The sequence below is a fragment of the Crocodylus siamensis genome, chromosome 4 (genome assembly GCF_052110815.1).
Source record: "Crocodylus siamensis isolate JL-2025a chromosome 4, ASM5211081v1, whole genome shotgun sequence".
Taxonomy (NCBI): Eukaryota; Metazoa; Chordata; order Crocodylia; family Crocodylidae; genus Crocodylus; species Crocodylus siamensis.
Window position 1 is genome coordinate 150,454,494 of NC_143398.1, and position 27,255 is coordinate 150,481,748.

The following is a 27,255-nucleotide window of genomic DNA, read 5'->3' on the forward strand; positions in this document are numbered from 1 at the left end:
TTTAAATGTTATATTCAAACAAATTCAAAGATTTATGTGGAAAGAAGTAGACTTTTACCAGATGATGTCGTTCCACCACTTCACTGTATTAGCTTTCTGTATACAGCTTGCACGCTTTCAGGATGGTTTCTACACGTTATTAAGTGTTATTTCGTTCTTGTTACGTTGTTAACATATACCTGCCCACGATATTTACAACTACCAACTTCCTTCCTTCCTTTGGTGGCTTGCACTTCACTATAAAGATACCACACACTAGTTTTTTTTTTTTTCTGATTAGGCATTTATTGTGACTACTTCAAACCAAAAGCAGCCAAAAACTAACAGATCTTATGCAAACATTTCCAACTTCCCCAACTCAAGAAAATAAATGAGACACACTGCTCTGTGTGTTTGCTGAACTGAAACAAAAATTAATCAGTTTTAGTTTTGCTTTTGCTTTTGCTTTCACTTGTGGTCTGAGATGAAATAAGAATTTTAGCTTTGGTTTTGATTTTACCTGCACAGCCAATTAGGTGAATTCATTACTTGATTTTTGGTTTGGATTATTATGCGAGTGTATTTACCCTCTTGCTGACAAATCAATAAAACATATATATACTCTCTCTTTCACACTTCCTGGGGATAATTGCCTGAAAAACATCCATTACAACTTTGAAACTGCCACGCTTGCCTAATATTATTTTGGCATCCATTCACCGAAATGGAAAATTTCCCGTGGGAAAAATAAAGCACTGGAAAATTTTCTGCCCGACATCTCTGCATTTTACAAAAAAGGGGAAAAATAATAACCCGCTATTCAGAGATGGTTTCAGAGCATCCTGGTATTTCGGGAGGGAAGTGCATACAAAATCAGCCTCTAAATAAATCACTCTGTCCTACTTGTGTTGGAGAAACTGCCATCTTAAAATGAGATAGTGTGAATATATCTTTATTTTTCTTCATTAAATTGACAAAGCTAAGCTGAGATGGGCTATTCTTGATACTGAGTGCAGCAAATAGGTAAGTCTAAGAGTTGCAACCATTTCTCCCAAGTACTTGAAAGATTTTTGTGAAACACTTTCCAGTAAGGCAATAGAAGGCAAAAAATAATTCTGTTTTCGACCTGTTCCGAGAATCGCTTGCTAAAGTTCTCATTAAAAGAGAAGACTTAATCAAATGCCAAACTACAAATTCTCTGTTTTTTGAAGAGGTAGTTTTCCAGCTAACAAAGGAAACACACTTGCAAATAGAACATTTCATGGAATGATCTTAGAAATCGCTTACTAACAGAAACCAGGTATTGTAGGAACTGACCAACTGCATTTCATTGGGAATACAGCTAAAAATGTAAATTTAGTCAGTTTACCCCTTCCCATTACTAGCCCCACTGTTCACTAGAAAAAAGGCATAGTCCAGAGGTTACTGAGCTACCTTACTGGAAAGAGTGATTCAATTCCCTGTATTGTTGCAGACTTCTCCTTGAGCAAGTAATTTATTTAATAGATTTCATAGACATTAGGGCTGGAAGGGACCTCACAAGATCATTGGGTCCAGCCCCCTGCCCAAGAAGCAGGAAGTCAGCTAGGGTCAAAGGATCCCAGCAAGATAAGCTTCCAAATCTTTCTTAAGAGTCCAGAATAGGTGTTTGCACCACTTCTGGGGGAGTCTATTTCAGACTTTGGGGGCTTGGACAGTAAAGAAGTTTTTCCTTATATCCAGCCTAAAACGGTCTTGCAGAAGTTTGTGACCACTGGACCTTGTCATCCTTTGAGGTGCTCTGGAGAACAGGTATCCCCCAAATCCTGATGCACACCCCTTAAGTACTTAGGCTGCCACCAAGTTGCTCCTGACCCTTCGCTTTTCCAGGCTGAAAAGTCCCATGGTTCTCAGCCTCTCCTCGTAGGGCCTGTTCTCTTGCCCTCTGATCATGCACGTGGCTCTCCTCTGGTCTCTCTCAAGCTTCTCCACGTCCTTTTTTTAATTGTGGAGCCCAGAATTAGATGCAGTACTCCAGCTGCGGCCTCACCAAGGCTGAGTACAGTGAGAAGATGACATCCAGGGATTAGCTCAAGAAGGACCGATAGATTCAAACCAGAGTTTTGTTCGCTTTACTGGCTGTGGTATCACATTGGAGGCTCATGTTCATCTTGTGGTCAGTTGTAACCCCCAAGTCTTTCAGCCATGGTGCTAGTGAGTGTAGCCCTGCTAGGCCTGTAAGTGTGACACAGGGTTCCACCCCCTCCTCCCCCCCCCCTCCCCCCCCCAAAAGTGGAGCACCTTGCATTTCTCTGTATTGAATACCATCAGGTTTTTTGTCTGCCCACCTTGCAAGCCTATCGAGGTTGGCCTGGATCACCAGCCTATCCTCAAGTGTGGATGCTGTTCCTCAAAGTTTGGCGTTGTCAGCAAACTTAGTCCACTTCTGACACCAAGAATCCATATAATTTATAAAGATGTTGAAGAGTACAGGTCTGAGAACGGAGCCTTTGTGGACACCACAGGTCACTGAGTACCATGTTGATTCAGTTCCATTAACTACCACCTCTGGGTCCAACCTTGGAGCCAGGTCCCCAGCCCTCAGACTATAGTGTAGCCAAAGCCTCAGTTCCTCAATTTTTCCATGAGGACATCGTGGGACACCAGATCAAAGGCTTTTTTAAAGTCCAGATATAATATCAGCTCTTCTCCTTTGTCCAGGTGATATGTCACCTGGACATAGAAGAACATGAGATTGGTCAGGCAAGATCTACCTGCAGCAAACCCATGCCGGCTGTTCAGTAGAATGTTGCCTTCAGCTAGCCTATCAAGAATGGTTTCTTTGATAATTTTTTTCCAAAATCTTCCCAGGGATTGAGGTCAAACTGATTGGCCTGTAGTTCCCTAGGTCTTCCTCCCTTTCTTGAAGATAGGCACCACATTGGCCCTCTTCCAATCTTCAGGTACTTCGCCCAAGTGCCATGAGTTCTCAAATATCCTTGCCAGTGGCTGTGCTATGATGCTTGCCAGTTCCTGAAGCACTGTTGGGTGCGATCTGTCTGGACCAGTTGATTTGTGGGGGGTCCAGCCTCTCAAGATAGTCCTTCACTAGGTCAATGCCAGTGATGGATGCATATGCACCCCCACCCTGGCCATCCCACATCATGTTAGGCAGGGCGGTCCTTTTGGGCTGATGGAAAACCAACGGAAAGTTATCATTAAACAGGCTGGCTTTTTTTCTGGGTGTTGGTTGTCAACTGTCCCACTTGGTTTATCAGGGGAGCAGGGTGTTACCCTTGTTTTTCTTCTGACTCCCCATGTATCTGAAGAAGGAGTTTTTATTGTCCTTGATTTGTGAAGCCAGCTAAAGTTCAGTTACAGCCTTGGCTTTCCTGGTTCTCTCCCTACAGGTGCAGACGAGTGCAGAGTACTCCTACTTAGTGATGCTTCCTGTCTTCCATCCTTTATAAGCCTCTCTCTTTTTAGACGTAAGAGGTCCACAGGTTTCCTGTTGAGCCAAGGGGGTTGCTGTGCCATTTTACTACTTTTTCATACCGTTTGGGATGGACATCCCTTGAGCTTTCTAGGATCGCTCCCTTAAGGAGCAACCATTTGTCATGAACTCCCTGTCTAGTCATGGCCTCTCAGGGCCTCAGCAACAAGCCTCCTGAGCTTATTAAAGTCGGCTTTCCTAAAGTCAAGGACTTACGCATTGCTGACTGACTTGCTAGCTTTGTGATGCATAGTGAAGGTGATCACCAGCTCCCCTTCGATTCTTAGGTCATTGACTAGATCACCCCCTTTGACCAGTACCAGGTCCAGCAGTGCTTTACTTCTAGTCAGCTTATAAACTTCTTGAGACAGGTAGAGCTCATCCACGCATGCAAGGAAGCTTTGTGACTGATTGGGTTTGGCTGAGTGCTCTTCCCATGAGGTGTCCGGGTAGTTGAAGTCTTCCATAACAACCACGCGCCGAGAGCATGCAGCCTTGGCCAGTTCCCTGGTGAATTTGTAGTTGAGCTTTTGTTCCTGATTTAGGAGGTCTGTAGTAGACTCCTACTGTTGTGCCCCCTTCACCATGTTCCTCTTGTATTCTGACCAAGAGGGTCTACAGCCTTCCTCCATGTGTGCCAATCTCAGCCAATCTTAGTTTCTCTATACTTCAGTTTCCCATCTCTAGGATAATAGGACTTTCCTATCTCCCCAAAATGCTGTAAAGCTAGAAATGTTGAAGACTGATATTCTCAGAAACTGTGGTATTAGGGGGGCACCATATAAATATAACAGTTGAATTCATTTGATTTTTACAGCAAGTTATGGTGCTGGTTTGTTTTCCTACTGTGGTGTCTAGAACCAGCCAAGTAATTTTTTTTCCTAAGTAGCATTTGGGTTAAGTTTTCAGGACAGACTTGCACCCTCTATTTTTAACCTTGTATCTTTTTTTTTATTTAAGGCCAACTGCGATTTGAGACGACAGATTGATGAACAGCAAAAGATGCTAGAGAAGTACAAGGAACGGTTGAATAGATGTGTAACCATGAGTAAGAAGCTTCTCATAGAAAAGGTGAGTGTCTGACTTTTCAAGTCTTGGCATTCAAAACCTGCCCTGCTTAGGTGCACCCAGGCCCTCTGCAAGCAGTCAGTCCTTTTAAGAGCTCATGCCTCTCAGATACATGATGCACAGTATAAGTCAGATACATTCAGGTGGCATTTGCTGGCAGGCAGCTGCTGCTACAGAGAACTTTTGCAGGCAGACCATTCGTTATTGTATAGAACCCTTTGCTTTTCAGAGAAGGGCTGCTCTAACATTGTTGAGAGAGAACAACTGTAGTTACCAAAATCCAAGATGACTTTGAATTCAAGACAACGCCCCCACCCAGTTATTAGATTCTATACATGGAAAATGATAAGTTTACTATAACTTTTCACATATACAATCTAATTAGTGGAAGGGTGTCTTAAAATCATCCCCTCCACTGCTGTGGTGGGGAAAGCAGTAACAGGGAGCAGGGGGCAAACTCATGCTCCTTGCTTCCCTACCCCTTGTCTCCCCACTGCTGCCTGCTCCTCTGTCTGTGCTTGTTCCCTTCTGTAGCCTGCTCCGTACCCTTTATCACCACAGTGCCTACCCACCCTCTACCTTGCCCTTACCTTCTGCTGCACCTCTGCTTCTTTGGGGCAGTCGGCAGTAATGGCAGTTCCTGGACAGGGCTGGGCGCAGGGAGGGGGTGCGGCACAGCCACAGCCATGGAGGGGTGGGGAGGGGCAAGGTGCGGGTGGAAAGGCTGCAGGTTTCTCTCCCCCATGCTACCTCCCAGCTGTGTGCCCCTTCTCCACCCAACGAGCCATTCCATCCAGCAGCAGGCAGTGACTCCACTCTTGCTTCAGCCCTGACTCTGGGGCCAAAGCTGAACTGCTGTCTGTCCTGGGCTGGTACACCTGTCCAAGATGAGGCCCCCCCCCTCCCTTCCCCCCATACACACACACAATGCTGATGCTTGGGGGAGCAACTTTTGTCTTGGATTCAAGTAAATATAGTAAAACTGTTTCAGTTGCTTTTCTGCAGTTAAGGAGGTACTGGGCTAAGGCTTTAGAGCATCTTAGTTTAGTTTTGTCAGCTATTTGGTAGTCATGTATGACCCTGGTGGTGCAAGAGCACATTGAAAAAGCCTACATATGATATGATCATAATCTAGCACAGTGGGGCCCAGCCTTTTTGGCAAAGGTACTGCAAATTAACCTGCATTCTCCCTGAGTACAGCTGCAGTCCCCTTCCTCTGCCCAATCTTCTGCTCTGCTTTCTCTACCCTCCCCGCCCTGTAATCCCTGTCCAGTCTCATCTGCTTTCTGTTCGCTGCCCTGCTCTCTCTTCCTAGTTTGCAGCCCTGTTTTCTTCTTGTCCTGTCTGTTGCTGTGCTACTTGTCCCTACCCTGATCTGCCATGTGTCCCAAAAGCTGCTTGTGGTGCATGTGCCACTGGTTAGTCACCCCCATGTAGTAGAGTGGTTTGCAACCTTGTCAGTCACTTTACTGTTCTACAACTTTTTCAAACATGGCAGCATCCTGTGTTGAGAACTACTGTTGTTCTCAACTGGGTGTTGCTGCTGCCAGGTGAAACTGTCCCATGCACCTGGTGTGCAGCTTGACTGGGAAGGTCTGTAGCATGTATGCATTCTATTGCCTCAGTAGGGTTTTTGATAACCCTAAAGTAGACAAGAGTGCTGGCTCATACTGCAGCCTTTTCTTCCACTCTTGCACATTATCTCCCAGAAGCAGGTGTGCAGGGCAGATGGAATTGTCCTGTGCACCTCTGCTTCTAGGAAGAGCATTGGGATGGAGGGGTGGCAGAAAGGGGTGCAGACTGAAAAGGGATGCAAACTGGCTACAGCATGAGCTAGTTCTTCTGACTGTATTGAGATTATCAGAGAACCCTAATGCAGAAGGAGTGAGTGTATATGTTGCAGCCCCTTTATGCAGGGCAGCTTTATCTGGTTGCTGCCACTTCCCTCCCCCCCAGTTGAGAATCATGTATTGGTTACCATGTACCAATAGATATGGTATTAAGCATAACAGGTGTTTTTTGTCCTAGCTGACACATCAGCTTTGTGACATTACACACATTATTTAACCACTAAATTTTTTACACCTGAAAACAAAACTTTACTTTTAAAGCACTTTGAGACTCATAGATTAAATGAAGTAGGTTCCCAACTTCTAGCTTGCTAAAGTGTTAAAGAATTTCCAGTTGACTCTGGTTTTTAATTGTTGTTTTCTGTGGCACTCGTGCTTTTCATCTGAAACGTGAATGTTAGATGGATGCAGAGGACATATGGGGTGACTTGTCTGGATTACTTTAGTCAGATTTAGTCAGTATTAGTCTGAAGTGGGTTCCACTTCCCTTTTTGTGATAGTGAGGGATTTAACTCTTGACAGCACTGGATATTTATGTAAATGGGTGCTGTCTAATCTTCTATAACAAAAGCTTTGCCTATCCACCTTAATCCTGATCTGCGCCCTCTTCCTGTTTTGAATTTCAATTTTTGACCAATTAGAGGCAACTACTGTTAGACAGATGGACACTTTATTAACTTGAATTATGATCTGATTAAGACTAGAGGTCCATTTAGAGTGGCTATTGGGAATTTGAATTGGCAGTCCATCCAGCCCCACTTCTTAATGCTGATGGGGAAATGCATGTCTTGTCACTGCCCTGCTGACTACACACATTTAGTTTAGAAACCTTTTTGTTCCTAACTAAGGTTGCATACACATGGTCAAATGATCTGGCAAAATACTGGGTTTGTTTTCCTGCTACAGAAATTTGCCCAGAGACCCCTGAGTGAACATTTTAATGCTGAGTCCCTGTAGAGCAGAGAGCTTGCAGTGCTGACACTAGCACAGCCAAGAGCCTCGATGCACCCAACTGTGACCTGCAGGCTCCCTCACGCTGCCTGGAGACAGATGGCAGTGGTGCACAGGGCATCCCTGATTTGGCTGACCTAGACTGCTTAGGGTCAGCCTGTATCTCCCTATAGCACCATGTGGGATTTGTGAAGAGGGTGTGTTCTGCTCCCTGCTCCACTGGAACAGGAGAGTCCAGCCTAAGCAACAGTGTGTCAGGGGAAGAGAAGAGGAGCAATGCACCCGGGGTGCTGGGAGACTGTTCTCTGACTCTTACGGAAGAAATGTGGCCTAAATCCACATCGGAGATAGTCTTACTGATGCCTTGAATTCAAGTGATGATAAAGCAGAATTGTGGTGGGACAGAGTTCTGGAGTGAATGGTAAGACTTGAAACATAGGAGTTGCCACCTGTCATAGTCCCATACAGCCATTTGCCAGACAAATGTGCAGTGCTTTCCAGGTAAGGGAATTTGACCTGGCTGAGTAAGAAACACTTGGATTTGTTTAGAAGCTGAACTGGATCAGTGTACAGGCAATGTTAAGTGTTGGTTAGAAAGTTAAAATGCTGCAGTGCTTTAAACTTCACATTGATTAGTGACTGGTGTATTAATGTTTCTTTTTTAATTTTCCTTAAGTCAAAACAGGAAAAAATGGCGTGCAGAGATAAGAGCATGCAGGATCGGCTGAGGCTGGGTCACTTCACTACTGTCCGGCATGGGGCATCTTTCACTGAGCAGTGGACAGATGGTTATGCTTTCCAGAATCTCATAAAGTAAGGGCAGAACCTCTCCTATTTATCTGCAAGACAAAGAAAATCTTTCTCATTATATATAATACTAGTCCCTCTCATGCCAAAAATTTGACTCATGAGTCTTGTGCAAGGATTGGATTGGCCTTTTGACAGGAAACACGTTTCTCTGACTACCTTTGACTCCAGAGAGTGAACAGTAACATTCTGGTTGAAACATCGAGTGGAGGGAATAGAGCCAGAATCAAATTGTCACAGTTTAGGGTGGCGAGAGCCCTGGAATTAACATGTGCTCTCTCAAAAAGTCAGTGTCAACTTAAATTTTAAAACGTTATTTTTCCTTGCTAAAAATGAAATTTGATTTAAATGCCTAAAATGTTTTTAGAGTTCAAAAGGTTCAGTACATCTACACAGCTGGCATGTCTTCCTGTACTTTGCATTAACACTTGATTACTCATCTACTTCTATTACTTGGAAACCATCATAATACATCTGCCCATTTCTCTCCTAGGCAACAGGAGAGGATAAATTCCCAGCGGGAGGAGATTGAAAGACAACGAAAAATGTTAGCAAAACGGAAGCCACCTGCCATGGGACAGACCCCTCCAGCAAGCAACGAGCAGAAGCAGCGTAAGAACAAGACCAATGGAGCAGAAAACGAAACGTATGTTGCATGGCTTTATTGGGGCTTTCTAAGGCTCCCTGCTTTTATGGAATAGAATTCTCTACCTGTTTCTAGGCTTTTTTTTTTAGCTTCAGTGGCCATTTGTATAGACAAATGTTGGAAAATAAGTATAGTCTTCAGGGCTACAGCCAGGTGTTCCTGAGTATTTTCCACTGGAATAGAACAAGGATACCTGTCTCCAAATTTGTTATGATAGCTGTATCTTTTTCCAGTATTTTTGCTGTATTTGATTGGTGAAACATGGAAAAGTGTCTTCTGTAGAAAATCAGCTCTAAAATTAAATACTCCCCCAAGATTTCAGTACATTTTTCCAATGGGTCCACCTTTTTTGAGTGGTGCCCAGAACCAAAGTCAGTACTCCAACTGATGCCTTGCCAATGTTGAGCAGAGAGGAAGAATTACTTCAACTCAGCACTCTTGTTTGCATGTGCCAATATGGTGTGTGTGGCTTTTTTTTTTTTTTTTTTGCAGCAGTATGGCATTGTGGACTCCCTTTTTAGTTTGTCACCCACTGACTCCTAAGTCCTCTTCTGTAGAACTATTGTCAGTCAATCTTTCCCTCGTGTTGTATTTGTGCAGTAGATTGTTCATATCAAAGCATGGTGCTTTGCACTGGTCCATACGGAATTGCATCCTGTTTGTTTATGACCATTTCTGCAATTAGTCTGCGTCATTTTACATTCTGATCTGTCCTCCATAGTGCTTGAAGTCCTTCTCAGATAGATACCATCTGTTAGTAGGTGTATTTCTACTATACAAGTCAATCAAAACACTAAATAGTTCTATACCCAAGGCAGGTGCCTGCAGAACCCCAATTAAGTCTTCCACTTTGAGAGCAAGTCATGATGTTGCTCCGAGTAAAAAGTGTGTCTTTTGTTTTTGTTATGTATCAGTCTTTCATTAGTTTCATCTAGACCATGGTTCCCAAGCTAAAGGCCCCAGATTTTATTTCTTGAAGCCCTTATTCAGCTACATTCCAGCTCTGACTTCAGTTGGTAGCAGTCTACAGCTTGCAGTTGAAATTCTATTCACCTTTCCTTTTGGATCTAGGTATTGTAGCATGCAAGATGCATTCATTTCCCCCACTGATCTGGAAGAAAAAACTTGCAAGGGTAGAGTAAACAGAATTTGTCTTTAGTCAGTATACTAATATTTTTTAAAGAAATTGCCTGCTTAATGTATGTTTGTCTGCAATTTTAGAGAATGAGGTTTTAGGAAATGTTTTTTACCCTAGAGAATAAGTGGTTTCACATTTTTGATGCTGAAATATCAGCCACTGATCAAAGCATCCTGAAAATAACGTTCAATCTGGAAAGCCTTCTTTTAATTTCAAATTTACTTTGCTTTACAGAACGGTGTGGATTAATTAGATCTGATTTAAATTCAAGTCAGCTCCTTTCTCAAGAGAGCTTGTCATATAGTCTGTCTCAAAAAAGAATTATCAATATGCCATGCTTAACTTTTGTGCTAAATGAGTCATTGTGTAAACATTGTTGGAATCAGTTATTTTCTAGTACAGTTAATATCTTAATTTGGAACAAAATGATCCTTCGCAAAGTCTTTTTTTCAAGGAGAACTTGCATTTTGAGCAATGGGCTAAATACATTGACTTGTACAGTGGCAGAACTGGCAAATTCTAGTTAGATTTATTGCTTTACTTTAGCTGAAATGTAGTTGAAATGGAGAAACACCATCAGAAGATGCTATATTAACTAGGAAACTGGCTACTCCTAAGTTTTACATCTTAATTGGTGGTGATTTCTTATGAGTTTGTGCAAATGTAATGAGATCTAGAAGGCAGTATAGGCCACAGAGTGGTAGCCTATGGTTTGTGGCCAGATCTAGTCTGCAGAGCCATTTGATCAGGACTGTGGACATGGGGCTTTCATGGTAGAAGATTTTGGCATTAGTTACTCTCCCTATGCCACTGCAGCAAAAAACACCCATTTATTTCTGACTCAAACTGGGTCATGTCAGCCTGCAGCCTAAAAAGGTTGCTGACCACAATGCTAGATAGCCAGATACCTTACTGCTGTGCCCTGCCTCTTTCCCTGTTGTATTTTACTGTTTTCTGTACCTGAATATCTCTTGGCAAGGCGAGGCCAGCAGTGGATGAAGCAAAGAGACATGCATTAGTGTGAGACTGAGAAAGAAACTGCTTTTTTAACATTCAGCACAGTGCTAGCAAGTTGTTAAGCAAGGGGGAAAGATAACCCTGGTGGCTAGTGGCAGGGATGGAGTTGGGGCATCTGTAAAGGGCAGTGACAGGACAGAGGTAGAGTCTATATGTTCTGATCTGCAGGCTTAAAGTTTAATTTCAACCACTGTGACACAGAAGTAGATCTCATTACAAATACAGAAAAAATACCTCTTAAATGCTGTATTACCTCACTTTCAAATGCTTCAAAATTTGTTTATGATTCTGCTAGCTACTGTGTAGAAAGGGGTGGGACTGTTCACAGTATTTAGTAGTACAGTGTTCATACACATGCAGGTAATAGTCTGAGCTTAGTCTGTTCCTTGCCAGTAGCATGTATACGGTCTAGAACAGTGCTTATTAACCTTCTTTTTTTTTTATTTTTTTTTTTTTTGTACCGGGACCCATTTGTAAACATCAGTGGCTAGTCCCAACCCAGTGCCCCTCACTTCCGACCTGCTGCTCCTGCCTCCAGCCCCACAGTGTGTGCAGCAGGAGGTGGGTGTATGGGACTAGGGGGCAGTGTGTGTGGGGTGTAGGGGGGCAAGTAGTCCCTTGCGTACTTGGAAGGGAAGAGCCATGGTTTCCCACACTTCCTCTCCTTTTAAAAGAGAAAAACATTTAAAGTTTGTTCATGACCTTTCATATATTCTTGCCACCAACTTTTGGGTCATAGCCCCTGGGTTAAGAAACGCTAGTCTAGAAGACTGATATAACTCACTTCAAGCCATTATTTTAGCTAATGTGCAATAGCTATACTAATGTACCTGAACAGTTTGTTTACAGCTTCTTTGGTAAATGATCCTTCAATTTCATGACAGTTTGCTGAAAATGTGGATGTTCTAATAAACTAAAAACCTATTTTTTAAAAAATGGTCTTTGTCAACATTAAAAAAAATATTTTGTTGACAATGAAGCAGTCAGCTAAGTGCACCAAACCTTAAGATGGGCTCTTTTCCCTTGCCTGCTTGTAGAGGCATAACTGCTGTGATGCAGGGACTGTATTGTTAACAGACAAACTGTCAACAGGAATGGCCTGACCTTTCTTTTGATACAAAAAAATATAGCAAAGAACTATAAACAGTGTTATATGAGCATCTTATTCCTAAAGAAAATAATGGGCTTGGTATGCAATACTCAGAATTAACCTATTCCCAAGTATACCATACTTTTACTCTCCCATTGCTTTGTGGTAATGGGAGAAACCAGTGTAGTAGTTCAGTTTTTAACTTAAACCTTACAGTGACCCATCAGACTTTATTAATGTACTCAGTGGTGATGTCTGATTCAGTTAAGTTCGAGCTTTTGTTGCACTTTATACTTCCTTGGTTAATTACTTTTCTTTAATTCCTTTTGCACTTATTTCTCTCCCTCCCCCTGTTCTTGGTCTCTGCTCAAAATAGGACATGCTCAGAAATTTTTGACCCAAATCAGTTTGGATGTAATACTGTCGCAGGGACTGGAATAATTTCCATTTTCAAAAAGTGAAAGTCTCTGCAACATTAAACATTTACAGTATCTTTTGGTTTTCTTTTTTTAAGACCAAACAAAAAACTTCATTGTATGAAACGCATGCTATTGATGAGTTAGGTTTCAATTTCAACTAGCACAGCAGGTCAAGTAATGAACTAATGTAACAGAGATTTTATACAATGTAAGACAGCTACAACCAATCTGTCAAACCTGAAGAATGCAGGTAGGCATTGCTCCCTTCCATCACATAAAGGGTATGTTTTCAGTGTGGATGCACTGAACACTTTCCATCCACTATAAATTGACTGAATTTAAAGATTCATTTCCCTTTCAGGAGTTTGTTTAAAATAGACATACATTCTAAAATGTAGCTCACAGATATCACATTTACATTCACACAGGTTAACATTAGCTGAATATCATGAACAGGAGGAAATCTTCAAACTCCGACTAGGTCATCTTAAAAAGGTAAGACCATTTCTCCAAAAATAACTTCTCAGTAGCAATTGGTTAAGGTACATTTGAACAGTATTAGGCCTCTATGTAGAAGTGATTGTAACTTGTTTGAAAAATAAGTGTTCCATTACCATATTTCCTGAGGGCAGAGACGTCAAGGAAAAGGTGCTCATAGCTTCAGTAAGTGAGGCTATATGTTTGATGTAGTTATGGTTTTCCTGGTCTGCAAGATACTAAAAGGGTAGGAAAAACCCTGTTTGTCAGCTTAACTAGCCCACTCGTCTGTATTATAATACAAAGTTTTCCTGGTGTCCGTGACCCCAAGCATTAATTAAAATATTGGGTGCCACTAAATTATTAAATTAATTATGATGCATATATAAAAAGATAAAAAATTAAATATAAAATAAAACTCATAAACATGCCTTTCTGCACATTTTTGCTATGACAAAGAACAACCAGCTTTATGAACAAGGGTAAGGTAATTGTTGGGCACCTTTTGGATACTTCAGGTAATTAATAGCTAGTAACCAGATGTACATTTTTCAATCTTCTTGGCTTCAGCAGATGTTCTATCTGCAGGTGAAACAAGTATTATGTAATTGCTTGGTTCCTTATTAATTTGTTAATCACTACAACAGTGTGTGCATGTTTTCTGAAAACTTGAATTAACAAAAAAAAAGCTGGCAGATACTGTGTTAACAAAAACTAAACTAAGACAAGGACATTCTTCATTTTTTGGCCAACTCCCAGTCCTACTTACCCAGCATTACTGAATTTTGTTACATTGCTGTGGCGTGAGGAAACCTTCCTTTTCAGAGTTTCCTTTCAGCCCCTATGGAATAAACAGGATTAGTGCAGGTGGGTTGCTGGAGTCTGCAGAAGCTTGTCTTCCAGTGTGTTTTCTGCAACTGAACTTTGCTTTAACAAGTTGTATATCCTTGGCTGAATTTTATGCCTTTCTCTATGCTTGATCATTTCACCTACCCTTATTTCCACTGATCACAAGATCATAGGAAAGTAGGGCTGGATGGGACCTCATAAAGTTGTTTCAGCTTTTATTTTCCTGGGGCAAAGTTGTCCCCACAAGAACCCCAGCATCCATAACAGAACAAGTGCATATACAAATAGTAAAGAATTAACACACACACTGCAGTCCTTCCTCAGACATAGAGAGGGCACCTCGGCTCTGAGCTGCCGCCTCAGCCATACAGCCTTCCTTTTTCCCTCAGTTCCCCTCCTTGGAAGTTGGAGCTTTTAACTTCCTCTGGGACCAGCAATTATCCCCCAGCTGGCTTTGTCTCTTGAACAGGCAGGCTGTTACTCATGAACCTCCTGGAACTATGCAACCAGAGCTGTGCACCCAGTTATAGTCATCTAGTCCAGCCCCCCACTTAAGGCAGGATCATCCCTGGCTAAACCATCTTAGCCAAGTGTCTACGTCTAACCTGATCTTGAAAATTTCCAAAGATGGAGATTCCACAATTTTGCCAGGTAGCCTGCCCAAGACTTGGCCACCCTCATAGTCAGAAAGCTCCTCCTAATTTCCAACCTGAATTTTTCTTCTGTGTCTTGAGGCCATTTTTCCTTGTCCTGTCCCCTACAGCCACGGAGAAAAGCACATTTCCATCCTTTCTCTAATTGCCCTTCAAGTATTTGAATACTGTTATCAAATCCTCTCCCCCCCTCCCCCAAGTTTTGTCTTCTCCAGACTGAATAACCCTAGCTCTTTCAGTAATTTTTCATAAGTCCTACCTCCCAGGTCCCTAATCACTTCTGTGGCTCTGCACTGTACTCTTTCCAGTTTGTCCATATCTTTCTTGGAGTATGGGGCCCAAAACTGGACACAGTACTCTGGGTGAAGCCTTGACAGTGCTGAAAAGAACTAAAGAATTGCTTCCCTTGATTTGCAGTGCTACAACCTAGTATGCCACTGGTCTCTTTTTCTACAGGAGCACACTGTTGAGTCATATTCAACTTGTGTAACCTCCAGGTCCTTCTCTGTAGTACTGCAGCCTAGCCAGTCATTCCCTAATCTGTATTTGTGTATGCAATTATTCTGTCCCAAGTGCAGGACTTTGCATTTGCCCTTGTTGAATCTTATCTTATTGACTTTTGGATAATTTCTCCAGTCTGTCCAGGTTATTCTGGATCCTAGCCCTGCCCTCGGGAGCATCTGCAACTCCACCTAATTTGGTGTTATCCACAAATTCACTAGGCTTGCACTAGATATCATCATCCAAATTAATGAAAATGTTAATACTGGACCCAAGACAGATTCCTGGGGAGCCCTGTTTGGTAGAATACTCATTGAGCACAATGATGCAATCAGTTATGTATCCATGCATTACAGTACTTTAGTTTAGTCTGTATTTCCATAACTTGCTAATGAGAATATTGTGGAAAACGGTGTCAAAAGCCTTGCTGAGGTCAAGATGCATCACATCCACTGCTCTCCCCCCAATCCACAAAGCCTGTCTCCTTTATAGAAGGAACTCAGGTTGGTCAGGCATGTGATGCTAGCAGCAATGGGAATCATACTTTGCCTATAAGAGTTACTGCCACTTTAGTGACTGCAGTAGAGACCGGTGACCAGAATTAAATGATGTAGTCCTAAGAATGCCCAGGCTCTACTTACCCTAGAGCTTTCACTGTCTATAAATGGACTAATCTCAGATCTATTTATCATCAGTGTTTAATCTGCAGCACAAAACAGGAGTCCGTTTGGAACTTGACCTTCATAAGCATGAAATAATGTTCTGGGACTGTGGCCTTACCTGGGGCTGTGCTTACTGTTCTCTTCTTTTGGTGACTGGCTCATTCTTAGTTCCTGAAAATAGAACAAAAATTGAGATGAAAAAAGATGAAGTCCAAACAAATGGGTTAGAGAGGTATGAGCTTTCATAGGCAAAAGCCACCCTGCCTTACTTTGTGTGACTTCACCCTAACATGGCTAATTATCTCAAAACAAATGGGATAGTTCTGTAGCCATGCATAATGAATTGTATAGCTTAAGTCCCACACTTTTCCCTGAGCTTTGAAATCCTGTCCAAACAATGAAAATCCTGTCGTGGTATATAGAATAGACCAAGGGTGGGTAGCCAGCCTGTGGCACGCGTGCCATGAGCAGCATAGGTAGCAGAGTATGTGAAAATCAGCAATTTAAAAAAATATATCAAAAAACCCCACAGATTTTTTTAAATTTAAATCAGGTTTTTTATTTAATTGTATTCTTACATTTTTTAAAAGATGCTTTTAAAAAAACCCCAAACCAAACCTATATAAAGGTAGTTTTAATTTAAGATACGTTAAAGTTCTAAGATATTGTCATGAAATAGGGATTATAACTTCTAATTATATACTATTTGAGACACATATTCATGTAACCTTTTTAGAAAAGTGTTTTATAGGTCACAACAGGCCATGGATTATACTAGGGGCCCAGTCTTTTATAGGGTTCCCAGAGGTTCCTCTATAGATTAGTATCCAATGGGACTCTGTGCTCAGATTAGAAGATCCCATTAAGCATCTCTGTGATGCTTAGTCTCAGTTGTCAGACTGTGGATTTGTGTTTGCAAAGATAACTTCCTTGCAGTATATGGAGATGAGAGGACAGACCTGATTCCGTACCCATCAGCCCAATTGTCTCTCTGCAAGTCTGTGTACACAGTGTCAAGCCCTTACCTCTCTCTAAAAGTGCAAAGTTTCAAAAAGTTAAATGAATAGAGGATTGTGGAGGGTAGAGTATATCTGGGCAAAGAGTAGGAATCTGGAGATAAATGCAAGGAGAGAGGGGCAGTAGAAGCAATATTTTGAGCAAAATATTCCAGAAGTTTTGAAGAATAAGTTTCTGAGTACATCCCCTCCATTTGATTTTAGTTCTAGTGAGGGAATGGTATGATAGAAGGGAAACCTATTACGGCAGCAGGCTTGCCAGGCCGTAAAAGAAGAAATCAAAGACAAGAAGAAATCTAAAAGAAAGCCCCAAAATAATAACACATGGCTGCAGTGCTGATTTGATGTCCTCCTAATACAGCATGGCAAAAATGTCCTCCAAATATCCATGATCAGTCTAGCGAATTGGAGATAGTTCACCTCCCAGTGACTTCATAAGTATCTGCTTCAATTAGCTTTGGTAAATAAAATAACCAAATCATAATTCAGTTTTCTGATGTAGCTGCAAAATTAATCTGAAAAATACCAAAATAGATTGTTGCTTTAAAATGTATAGTGTGTACCTTCTAAAAACAAAACCTCTACATCTCAGTTGTGAATAATATGTATTAAAGTTATATCAAACAACAAGAATGCACTTTTTGTAGACAACAATGATTAAACTAAAGCTTCCTGATCAGTGATTGAAGTCATGCTTTAAATTGATTTGATTTAAATGGGATCCACCCTGACTGGTAGCCTCTGTGTGCAGCATGTAGCAGACTGGGGGGGTGGCAGGCAACACAGCGGCAAATCCCAGGTCGTCATTTTGCCCATGTACTCTGCCTTGGTGAGGCCACAGCTGGAGTACTGCATTCAGTTTTGGGCCCCACAATTCAAAAAGGATGTGGAGAAGCTTGAATGGAGAGTCGTGCGCATGATCAGAGGGCAGGAAAACAGACCTTATGACTACAGGCTGAGAGCTATGGAGCTCTTTAGCCTGGAAAAGCGTAGGCTCAGGGGTGATCTGATGGCCACCTACAAGTTTATCAGGGTGACCACCAGTATCTGGGGGACCATTTGTTCAGCAGAGCACACCAAGGGATGACGAGGTCGAGCAGTTATTAACTACTGCAAGACTGTTTCGGGCTGGACATAAGGAAGAATTTCTTTCCTGTCCGAGCCCCCAAGGTCTGGAACAGCCTGCCAGCGGAGGTGGTTCAAGCACCTGCATTGAACACCTTCAAGAGTAAATTGGATGCTCATCTTGCTGAGATCCTATGACCCCAGCTGACTTCCTGCCCTTTGGGCAGGGGGCTGGACTCGATCTTCCGAGGTCCCTTCCAGCCCTAATGTCTATGAAATCTATGAAATATCTGCCACTTAAAATACCCGTTCAAGAAGAGTACATCACAAAATATGTCTCTGCTTCCATTGAAGCAGTTCTGAGTGAAATTTCCCAGCTCTCTGCTTCTCCTTTATCTACTAGCTTGAAATTGGCTAATGATTCTTTATTCTGCCAAACAGGTCATCTAAGAGCAATAACTGCATCCGCAGGTGATGTTCCAGTTGTACTTCTATAAATTGAGTTAAGCTGTTAACTTTGCAGTGATGTATTTTTTTTTTTTAATGCAGGAAGAAGCAGAGATCCAGGCAGAGCTGGAACGGCTAGAAAGGGTTAGAAATCTACATATCAGGGAATTGAAAAGGATACACAATGAAGATAATTCACAGTAAGCAATGGGTGGCATGGGGGCAGGAGTAACAAATGTTAACTTTTCAAGAAATGCTAAAATTATCACAGGACACTTACTTCTAGTAGTGAGTGTGTAGCATGCTTAAGAACTTGAATTTCGTGTTTAGATCAAGGCAGGTTAGAAGTCATTGCAAATCAAATGTTGAATTTTATACCTGATTTTGGAAGCATTTGCAGCATTATTGGGAAATGGTCAAACCTCATGACAATCGCTGGTAAATCCTTAATTATGCTTTTGAATCTTTAATATTAAAGTGTCCTCTCTGTAAGCCAGGGATGGGCAATTATTTCGGGCAGAGGGCCTCTTGCTGAGTTTTTTAACAAGCTGTTGAGGGCTGCATGGGTAGCCCTGCCCCCTGACAGGTGCCCTGCCCCCTGGTTACCATGCTGGAACTAGAAACCCCTCCCCTTGCCCCTGGAAATACTCCTTTCAGCAAGGGGCTTTGTCATCTCGGAACCAGAAAAACATTAAATTATTTTTTAAAAATCAAACATCTACAGCATTCATTAATTTGATTTCAGAAAATACTTTTGTCCTGATTTACATGCATTTTGTGTAGTGTACATAGAGGTGATTACACAATAGCTTAAAATGAAACCTTAGTCTTGTATATTGTGGGGGCATGGGCGGCATGAGGGAGTGGGTATAGGTTTGTGGGGGGGGCCATTGATGTGTGGGGGTGGATAGGTTTGTGGAGGGGGGGAGCATGTGGGGTATGGGTATGTATGGGGTTTGTGGGGGAGGAGGGTGACTTGGGGGTGTGGGGGTTTGCTTGTTTGGCAGTGCATGGTGGGGGTGCTTGTGTATGGTGGGGTGTGCATGTGGGACTTTACAAACACATGCACCCTCTCCCTCTCTCATTGCGTGCATGCGTGCGTGCGTACGCACGCGCACACACACGCACTCTGCTTTGCTCAGTTCTCTCTCTTCCCTCCTCCCCTTCCCCCCACCCTTCCCTTATTGGTCTCTCTGTCTCCCCCTCCCTCATTGCATGGACACACGCACACAAACCCCGCTCTCTCTCCTGGCCCTGGGGTACCAGTATGGCCCTGTGCTCCTACGATCTAGCGATACAGCTGGGGACCACGTGGTGCTGGAGCAGCCACGTGGAGGGACAGCTCTGGCAGGCAGAGACTTGGGGTGGGGAGAAGCAGGGAGGACCAGGCTGGCTTTTCTCCTGACTCCTGCTAGTTTTCCTGGCTCCTGCTGCCCTTGGCTCGTGTCAGCTGACAGAGAGCCTGGAGCAGATGAATATTCATCTTCTGAAATTTGTAGGTGCCCCGCAGAATAGCCTGGTGGGCTGGATGCGGGCCATATTTTGCCCACCTCTGCTCTAAGCTATGTAATAGCTGTAATCAGTTGCAGTGTATTGATGGCACTTGCCTTTGTTGGTGTTGATTAAAACTATGTCATCCTCTCCAGATTTAAAGACCACCCAACGCTAAATGATAGATATTTGTTGCTACATCTTCTGGGTAGAGGAGGTTTCAGTGAAGTATATAAGGTAAGTCTGAAGAGTTAATCAGTTTCTGTATTTGAGTCTGATGAAATGCTGCAGTAAGCAAAATCTGACACTTGTTTTCTCAAATGGTGTGTGGATGTGGAGGAAGGGAGGTAGAGACACATGACACATCTGGATTTGATTAGTCAACAGGCTTGCTATTTAGTTACTGCTCTGATTTTCATAAGTTAAAGTTTTTGAAGAAAATGTTATAGGAATTTTTACACTGGCATCTGCAAGTGTGATTAGAACAATGACATTATACAGCTATTCCTCAAACCTAAACAGGTGTTAAAGATATTTTTGGTATATTTAACATAGTTACATTACAATGAGATTGTGAATCTAACATTTTTTTGTAAGCTGGGGAGGGGGATGCTGCAGTGTTAGGTGGCATAGCCTTCATTTCTTAAGCCATTGATAGTTAGGAAGCCTTACACACATTGAGTAATCTCCTTGCTTCCTTGTAAGTCAAGATTATGTACATGCCAGATATTTTTTGCAAAATCAAGATGCATAGTATTTGGAGCAGGTTAAACTGCTTAAAGATTAATAACTTCAAGCACCTGCATCCTCAATACTAACTATATGTACTCTAGTAGTACATAAATAATGTTTAAATTAAATTAACTAAAGGTAACTGTATGAACTCTGATGGCTAACAAAAATACCTAAGAGTGGTGTAGTATTAACACTTTTTTTAAAAGGGTTATTACATTTTATATGTCAGATATTAAGCCAGTTTCTGCCTTTGAGGGTTAGGAGTGGGGTGGGCAGTTATTTTAGCTGGAGGGCCACTTAAAGGTTTTAGTGTCCTCTCATGGACCACATTCTCTCCCTTTCTCTGTCTCAAGTTCCCAGCAGGGATTGTGGCTACTGGCCAGGACTGCAACTGATGCAGCAGTGTCAGCTGCAGACCTGGGCACCCACCCACTGCTGCTTTGGGTGCACGGGGTAGGAACTGGCATAAGCTGCAGAACAGGCTGGGATGTGTCCAGCACGACCCAGCAGCCAGAGCTACTGTCTCCTCATGGGCCAGATCCCATGACTTTGTATATGGCTCTTGGGCGGATTGTCACAAAGACAAGACATTTTATTTAATAAGAGTTTTCAAAAAAATATTTAAATATAAAATAAAAATAGATTTATAATTAAGTCCAGCAAAGCCATTTAAGGGTTTAAGGAAATAGTGGCAAGACCTTTCTCTCAATTCAAATCTAATCCAGTGATATAAAGTTACTCTTGTTGTTTGGTCTTTGTGATCTGAATGTAGCTTTTACTGGCTAGATCAGTGTTGCAGTCACAGGTACAGTGTGTATTGTACACCAGCTTATCAACAGGTAAATTGAAAGAGAGATTTTTTAAAATCGCGTTCTAAAATAGCTTGTTGCATTAATTAACTTTATTTCTCTAATGCCATTTCTTGTTTGTCTGTTTGTTGTAATACTGATGCCCTGGACTGGAAGTGGTGTGAATCTCTTGTTTGCATTTGTAGGATTGTCTTGAAATTTTGACTTTGTCCTCCCCTCTTCACCTTTTAGGCATTTGATTTAACAGAACAGAGATACGTAGCTGTGAAAATTCACCAGTTAAATAAAAATTGGAGAGATGAGAAGAAAGAGAATTACCACAAGTAAGTGGTGCTGTCAAGCAGAAGGCTGGCTTACAGTAATAGTGAAGTTCTGCTATCTCCACATGCTAATGGAAACTGTTTGCTATCTATGGAAGCTGCATAGCATTCTCCTTTTCCTCCCTTTCCTCCCACTTGCAAAGTCACTTTCCACCTTGGTATCTGTATATAAAAGTTGTGGGCATCTTAGAAATGCCTGTAATGTGCAACAACAACAAAAAAAAGAGCGAGTGTTTGCAAACTGCTGGTGTGCTGCTGTGCTCTAAATCATGAGTAATGTCGTGAAGTGAACACATAAGTGCACTACTCTTCAGAACATCTGGCTGTCACTCCATGCAGAGAACAAGTTTGTTCTCAACACCCCAGATGTGCTCATTTGGAATGTGCTTTCCAAAAGCTGCCCTCTCTTCTTTATTGAATATTTTAGGGCAACTGATTGGGAACATGTGTATGTAGGTACAAAAAACCATGAGCATTTGGTAAAACTTGCGTCTTAATGCAGTGGGTTAGACTCCTGCATCCTTCTCTAGAACTTACTGCCTTTTATATTTGTCTGTCTTGCTCTTTGTTGTGAGGTTATTTTTATCTTGGCTAGCAGAACCATTAAATAGCATTAGTTATTCTGCAGTACTGCTAGTGCTCATATCACACTCAGATTGGTTGGTTTTCGAGGATTGTTATGAGCAATTCTTAGGTGTCTTGTCTTACGCTATCTAAGTAGTGTAAATGAGCTTGTGTTTCAACTTGAAACATTCTGAGAACTAAACTGAGATGCTGTATATGCAGAGCTAAATGATAGCAAAAGTATTTACTGCTGGTATTGCTAATGCCTTCTGGTATTTTATTTCCAGACATGCATGTAGAGAGTACAGAATTCACAAAGAACTGGATCATCCTCGAATAGTTAAGCTATATGACTACTTTTCACTGGATACTGACTCGTAAGTGATATACCTTTTGACTGCATTTGACCAGTTTGCCTCTCTATATCGCTCCAACCAAGCTTAGTGACCTAGCCATAGGGAACTTTTCACCTTTGGATATATGCCACATTATATTTGGACATGATTTAGGGATTACTAAAAAGCAGTGGTATCTTTAATGAGAGTACCCAGTTACAGAAAGGCTAGCAAATGTATAAAGGACTCTTGTGCTTCAGGTCAGCCTGGAGGGACTGACTGACAGGGACTGCAAAGAAGCTTCCCTTGTAGGCAGCCTATTCATAGTAGCCCACAATGGGTTTCATGGCATCTTACTCTGAATCTTTGTTATTGGCTCCTGTTGGAGACCAGATCTAGACAGGCCATTTATCTTGCCTGTTAGAGCCATTATGTTCCTGAGTTCTTATACCTAGGGCCATCCCAGGAGGGACAAATCAGGGTGACCAGCCTGGGTCCTGTGCTTTGGGGGTCCCACAGACAGGGCCATACAGGCCCTGCTGTGCACTGCCAGCTCCACGCTCTGGCCGCTTGCCACCCTCTGGCCCTGCTCAGGCCGATATGCCCTACTCCTCACACCCCTAGGAACAGCTCTGCTTATACCTATTGTTCATCACATCTTGGCTCTGATTTATTTTGTGCCTAAGTAACATGCCATAAGGGGACTTTCATGATCAAGAATATATAGACAATTGAATTCATTTTGCAGTTTTTGGAAAGCTTTTTAATTTTGCTGTGAAAGGACATTTAACTGCACCAGGATAAACTTGGTATAAGTGCATGTGAACCTGATCTTTCTGTATGTTTTTGTAGAGGTGGGTTGAAAGAGATAAATACCTGAGACTTTAGAATTAGATGCAATTGTAAATGTAAAATGTTTTTTTCTTTAAGCTGACTTCTTTTAATTATTGTTTTGCCTTCAGGTTTTGTACAGTTTTAGAATACTGTGAGGGAAATGACTTGGATTTCTATCTGAAACAGCACAAGTTAATGTCAGAGAAAGAGGCACGGTCCATTATCATGCAGATTGTGAATGCTTTAAAATACTTAAATGAAATCAAACCACCCATCATACACTATGACCTTAAACCAGGTATGTTATGCTGCTAAGTGGCATGCTTCTACCCTGTTATGACTAGTTAGCCTCTTTGAACATCTATGGAAAATCCATATCCATCAAAGCTGGGAAGCTGACAGGCCTACTGAGACCCTTTCTAAACCTGGGAGCTTATCTTGTGGAGTAGGATGACTCTGCTCTGAAGTAGTTACCAGCTCCTGGAGTTGGAGATGAAGCCGGAGCATTAAAAGAAGTACAGTTCTAGAAAAAGGAAGTCTCCTGGTCTGGGCAAGCCTTTGAATTACCACATGCCTGTATTGAGTTCTCTGTATTCTGGATGTCCTTCCTGCTATAGCCATTAGTGGTGGGCTTGTTCATCTTCGTGTGCATGTATGTGCATACACATTCTCTCTGCCTGCTTGATGCTTAAGTAAATAGCAGTAAAATCTACTCTGGAAAATCTTGGTCTTTTATTATTTTTTCAGGGTTCCCAGCTGTTAGGTTAATGTAACAGGTCAGAGTGATCTCAAAGGTTTGAACTTCCAGATTCACCAACACCCAGTATACCAGACATATGCCATGCACATTGCTGCAAAAGCTTCCATCTCCTTGTGTGCCATGTAGGCGAGGGTAGTAATAGTAAGACATCCCATTTCTGTCTCTCCCTTTTGAGTAGGCATATGCTGGGTGAAACTCAGCCACGCATTTAATTGGGCTGGAGAGCAGTTTTTAACTGTTTTTGCTGCTTACTGTGACGTTTCATCAGCATTGTACAGCTTTTATCTGCCGTTACTTCCTATATGGATTCATGATACTAATACAGTAGGTGGTGCTGTTGCACTAGGTTGGGGTTTTTTTGTGTGCCTGTTCTCACTTTTCCCAAACTACTGTGTAATAGTATAGGCTCACTAAAAGGCATTTGAACTTGTAGTTTGGTCTACAGCCATTACAGGTAATTCTGCTTGAAAAATGAAGCAAAAGTCAGATTGTAAAATGCATGTTCATTTAGTCCTTAGAGGTAATTCTTAAATCCCTACAGCTAATAGAGAAAATATCTTGCTAATAAACTGAGTACTTGTGAAGGCCACCGAGGAGCTCTGTGCCTTGGAGATTAATTTCTGACTTCTGAAACATCAGAGCATGTTAGGATTTCTGGGCAAAATAGGGGAGTGGGAGGCATTGGCAACAGGAAGAGGAGAGCTGTTGTCTTTCCCTGACCTGTACTACCAAAACAACCAGTCTTTTTTTGTTCTGACCCCACTTTGAAGCCAGAAAAAACAAGGAGACTGGATTTTGGTTTGGGAGGCCAGTGTAGAGCTGAGAGACGGGCAAAAAATGCAAAGCCAGCAACTCACTTGAGGCTGGAAGGCAGGTTCCTGGCTCTTTGCTGTGTTTTAGGGAGTCCTGATTCTCTCCGGGCTGTGCTGTACTTTGAGAGTTCTAACATTTTTCCCAGTCTACCGTTTGCTTCGGTTTTTTGTGCAATCTGGCAGTGTTGTCCATTGTTTAACACACTACATGCTGCTGCAGTTCCAGTACTGCTTTTTCTTTCCCTTTTCCCTAATGGATGTTTCTAAGAAATTGTTGTCTTCCTCTTCTAGGCAACATTCTTTTAGTCAATGGTACAGCATGTGGAGAGATAAAAATAACAGATTTTGGGCTTTCCAAGATCATGGATGATGACAGTTACAATTCTGTTGATGGTATGGAGCTGACATCACAGGGAGCTGGTACTTACTGGTAAGTGTCACTTGGGGCAAGTGTCAAGTCAAAATTTTAGAAAATTTACAAATAAGTATTAAAATCCCAGTGGTCAGAACTGGAGTCCACTTTTGTACATGTGCCTTTGTTAGCCCTTGTGTGTGGTCCTTCCTTGTACAACAGTGAGGTCCTTGAGGACACTCTTGAAAGTCGCATGACGTCTGTTTCTATGCTGGCAGCCATATAATTTCCAGGGGGTTAATATTTATTCATGTGTAAGGTTACCTCTTATCCAGTGGGGCCTGATCAGAAGACTACAAACTGCATATGCTGCCAGTGATTAAATGCAGCCAGATCAGGATGGAACTTGGTAGCATCAAACTAGTGCATAATGATTTTAACAAGCCATTTGGGGCTGGAATGGAAAAATCCCATACATTTGAAAATGGATTGAGACTACTGGCACATTTTAAGGTTAATGGTCCTACTGTGAAAAGTGCAACACTTTCAGTGTCACGCACGACCATAACTTTGGCACTGCAAGTGTCACATAAAAAAAACAGTTTTGGGAATATAGTGCCTGTTGCATCAGCCTTCACACTGAGGCTAGGGTATGCAGTAAGAACTACTGAGTGCGAAGGCAGAAATTGTATTTTATGCTGTGTGTAACCACAGTGGTTATTTTATGCGGTGTCTCATCCCAACAGATTGAGCAGGCATGCCCTGTAGAAACTCCTGTGTTGTGGCTTTGTGCTCTTCAAAAATTCACTCCAGTCTCAGCAAAACCAAGTTTCTTTAAGAGACAGCATCAAACACTATTTTTAACAATGTGCACTTTAGCTGGATGTTTCCATTGTGACATTGATATTAAAACAGCTTGGACAGCAAATGCCAGTTTTCACACTTACGAAGAAGTGAGGCTGTCCTGCTGTGTGTAACTGTAGTTAAACTGCTCCAATGAAAAAACTTCAGCTGTTCACTAAAATAGACAACAAAAGCCCAAATCTTCCCCTTAGCGGGCTGGCAGTCTGTTAAAAGAGCTGAGATGTGTAGCTGAGGTCATAAACCCCCTTCTGTATGTACCAGTTTAAATTGGAGCGGTGCTATAGGTTAGAGCAGCAGGCTACACTTGAGAACTGGTTTACTGTGTTAGCATGGCACTGAAGAAGCGCACACTAGGAACTGTTTAGTTCTGTTAGAAGCAAGCAGTGATGGAGCAGAAAAGTAAGCAATGAATTGCATTGATAAAGATGTGTGAAGAAACTTTTCACACCTGCTCACACTATGCTAGCCATGTACTGAGAGTGGCAAAATTAAAGTTTTGTGTGTTCACGTAGTGAAACAAGTGGACAGGCAACTTACTGTGTGGCAGGAGGGAGACAGTGCTTCACTGCACATCAGCTGCTCTTAGATTACTTTGTGAACACTCTTGCTTCTCTTTCATTGAGTCTCAGACTGCTGCAGTTCAGCATCCACTTACCCTGGGTAAGAACATGCGTTTACCATGAAGGAATTAAAGAGTGGTAAAGCCCCACCCCATGTCTGCCCCCAGTAAATTGCTTGTGTATTTTAATAGTTTCAGATAGCTAGCCCTTCAAAGTGAATATAGTCATTCCAAAGCTTGGTGGCAGCATGTTATTGTAGAAGATTCAAAGCAGTCTTTGGGCCATTTCTTAGTAAAGTGGGAGCTTAGGAACTCTCTACTGAATTCTCTTGGGCTTTTTCTGTAGCACAGATGCACTGATATCAAGTAGGTTTTGCAGTGTATACCAGTATTAGAGGTTCATGGTGGCATCATTATACCAATTGATTTCTAGTGGTACAAATTCCTCTTGTCCAGGAAAACCATCAGGCTGCCACAAGACCATTTCCTAGCAGCTTCAGCTGGACTGCATGATGGCAGGTTATCTTCTGTCTGTAGAAGAGTACTTAAGATAAAAGGGAGGGAAGGTGGAAAAATCTAAGGACCCCACTTAAGTCTTGTGGGCCCTTGTTTAGGGAAGTAACAGCCTGGAAATCACTTGGCCAGAGATGCATGGAAATTAATGGTGAACTAAGTCAAAGCTCAGACTGACACTGGGGCCCAAATCACTGGGT

The 27,255-nt window shown here is 42.1% G+C and overlaps 1 protein-coding gene across 2 annotated transcripts in view; it reads left to right on the forward strand.

Annotated features, from left to right (window-relative positions):
* TLK2 (tousled like kinase 2) overlaps positions 1 to 27,255 on the forward strand; it is a 64,990-nt gene that overhangs the window by 33,081 nt on the left and 4,654 nt on the right. For both annotated transcript variants that reach the window (XM_090044141.1, XM_090044140.1), the window contains exons 10-19: positions 4,412 to 4,522; positions 7,997 to 8,133; positions 8,621 to 8,773; positions 12,866 to 12,932; positions 18,210 to 18,307; positions 19,754 to 19,835; positions 21,374 to 21,465; positions 22,314 to 22,403; positions 23,324 to 23,493; positions 25,059 to 25,197. In XM_090044141.1, the coding sequence (XP_089900267.1) occupies positions 4,412 to 4,522; positions 7,997 to 8,133; positions 8,621 to 8,773; positions 12,866 to 12,932; positions 18,210 to 18,307; positions 19,754 to 19,835; positions 21,374 to 21,465; positions 22,314 to 22,403; positions 23,324 to 23,493; positions 25,059 to 25,197 (1,139 nt within the window). The remainder of the gene's footprint in view (positions 1 to 4,411; positions 4,523 to 7,996; positions 8,134 to 8,620; positions 8,774 to 12,865; positions 12,933 to 18,209; positions 18,308 to 19,753; positions 19,836 to 21,373; positions 21,466 to 22,313; positions 22,404 to 23,323; positions 23,494 to 25,058; positions 25,198 to 27,255) is intronic.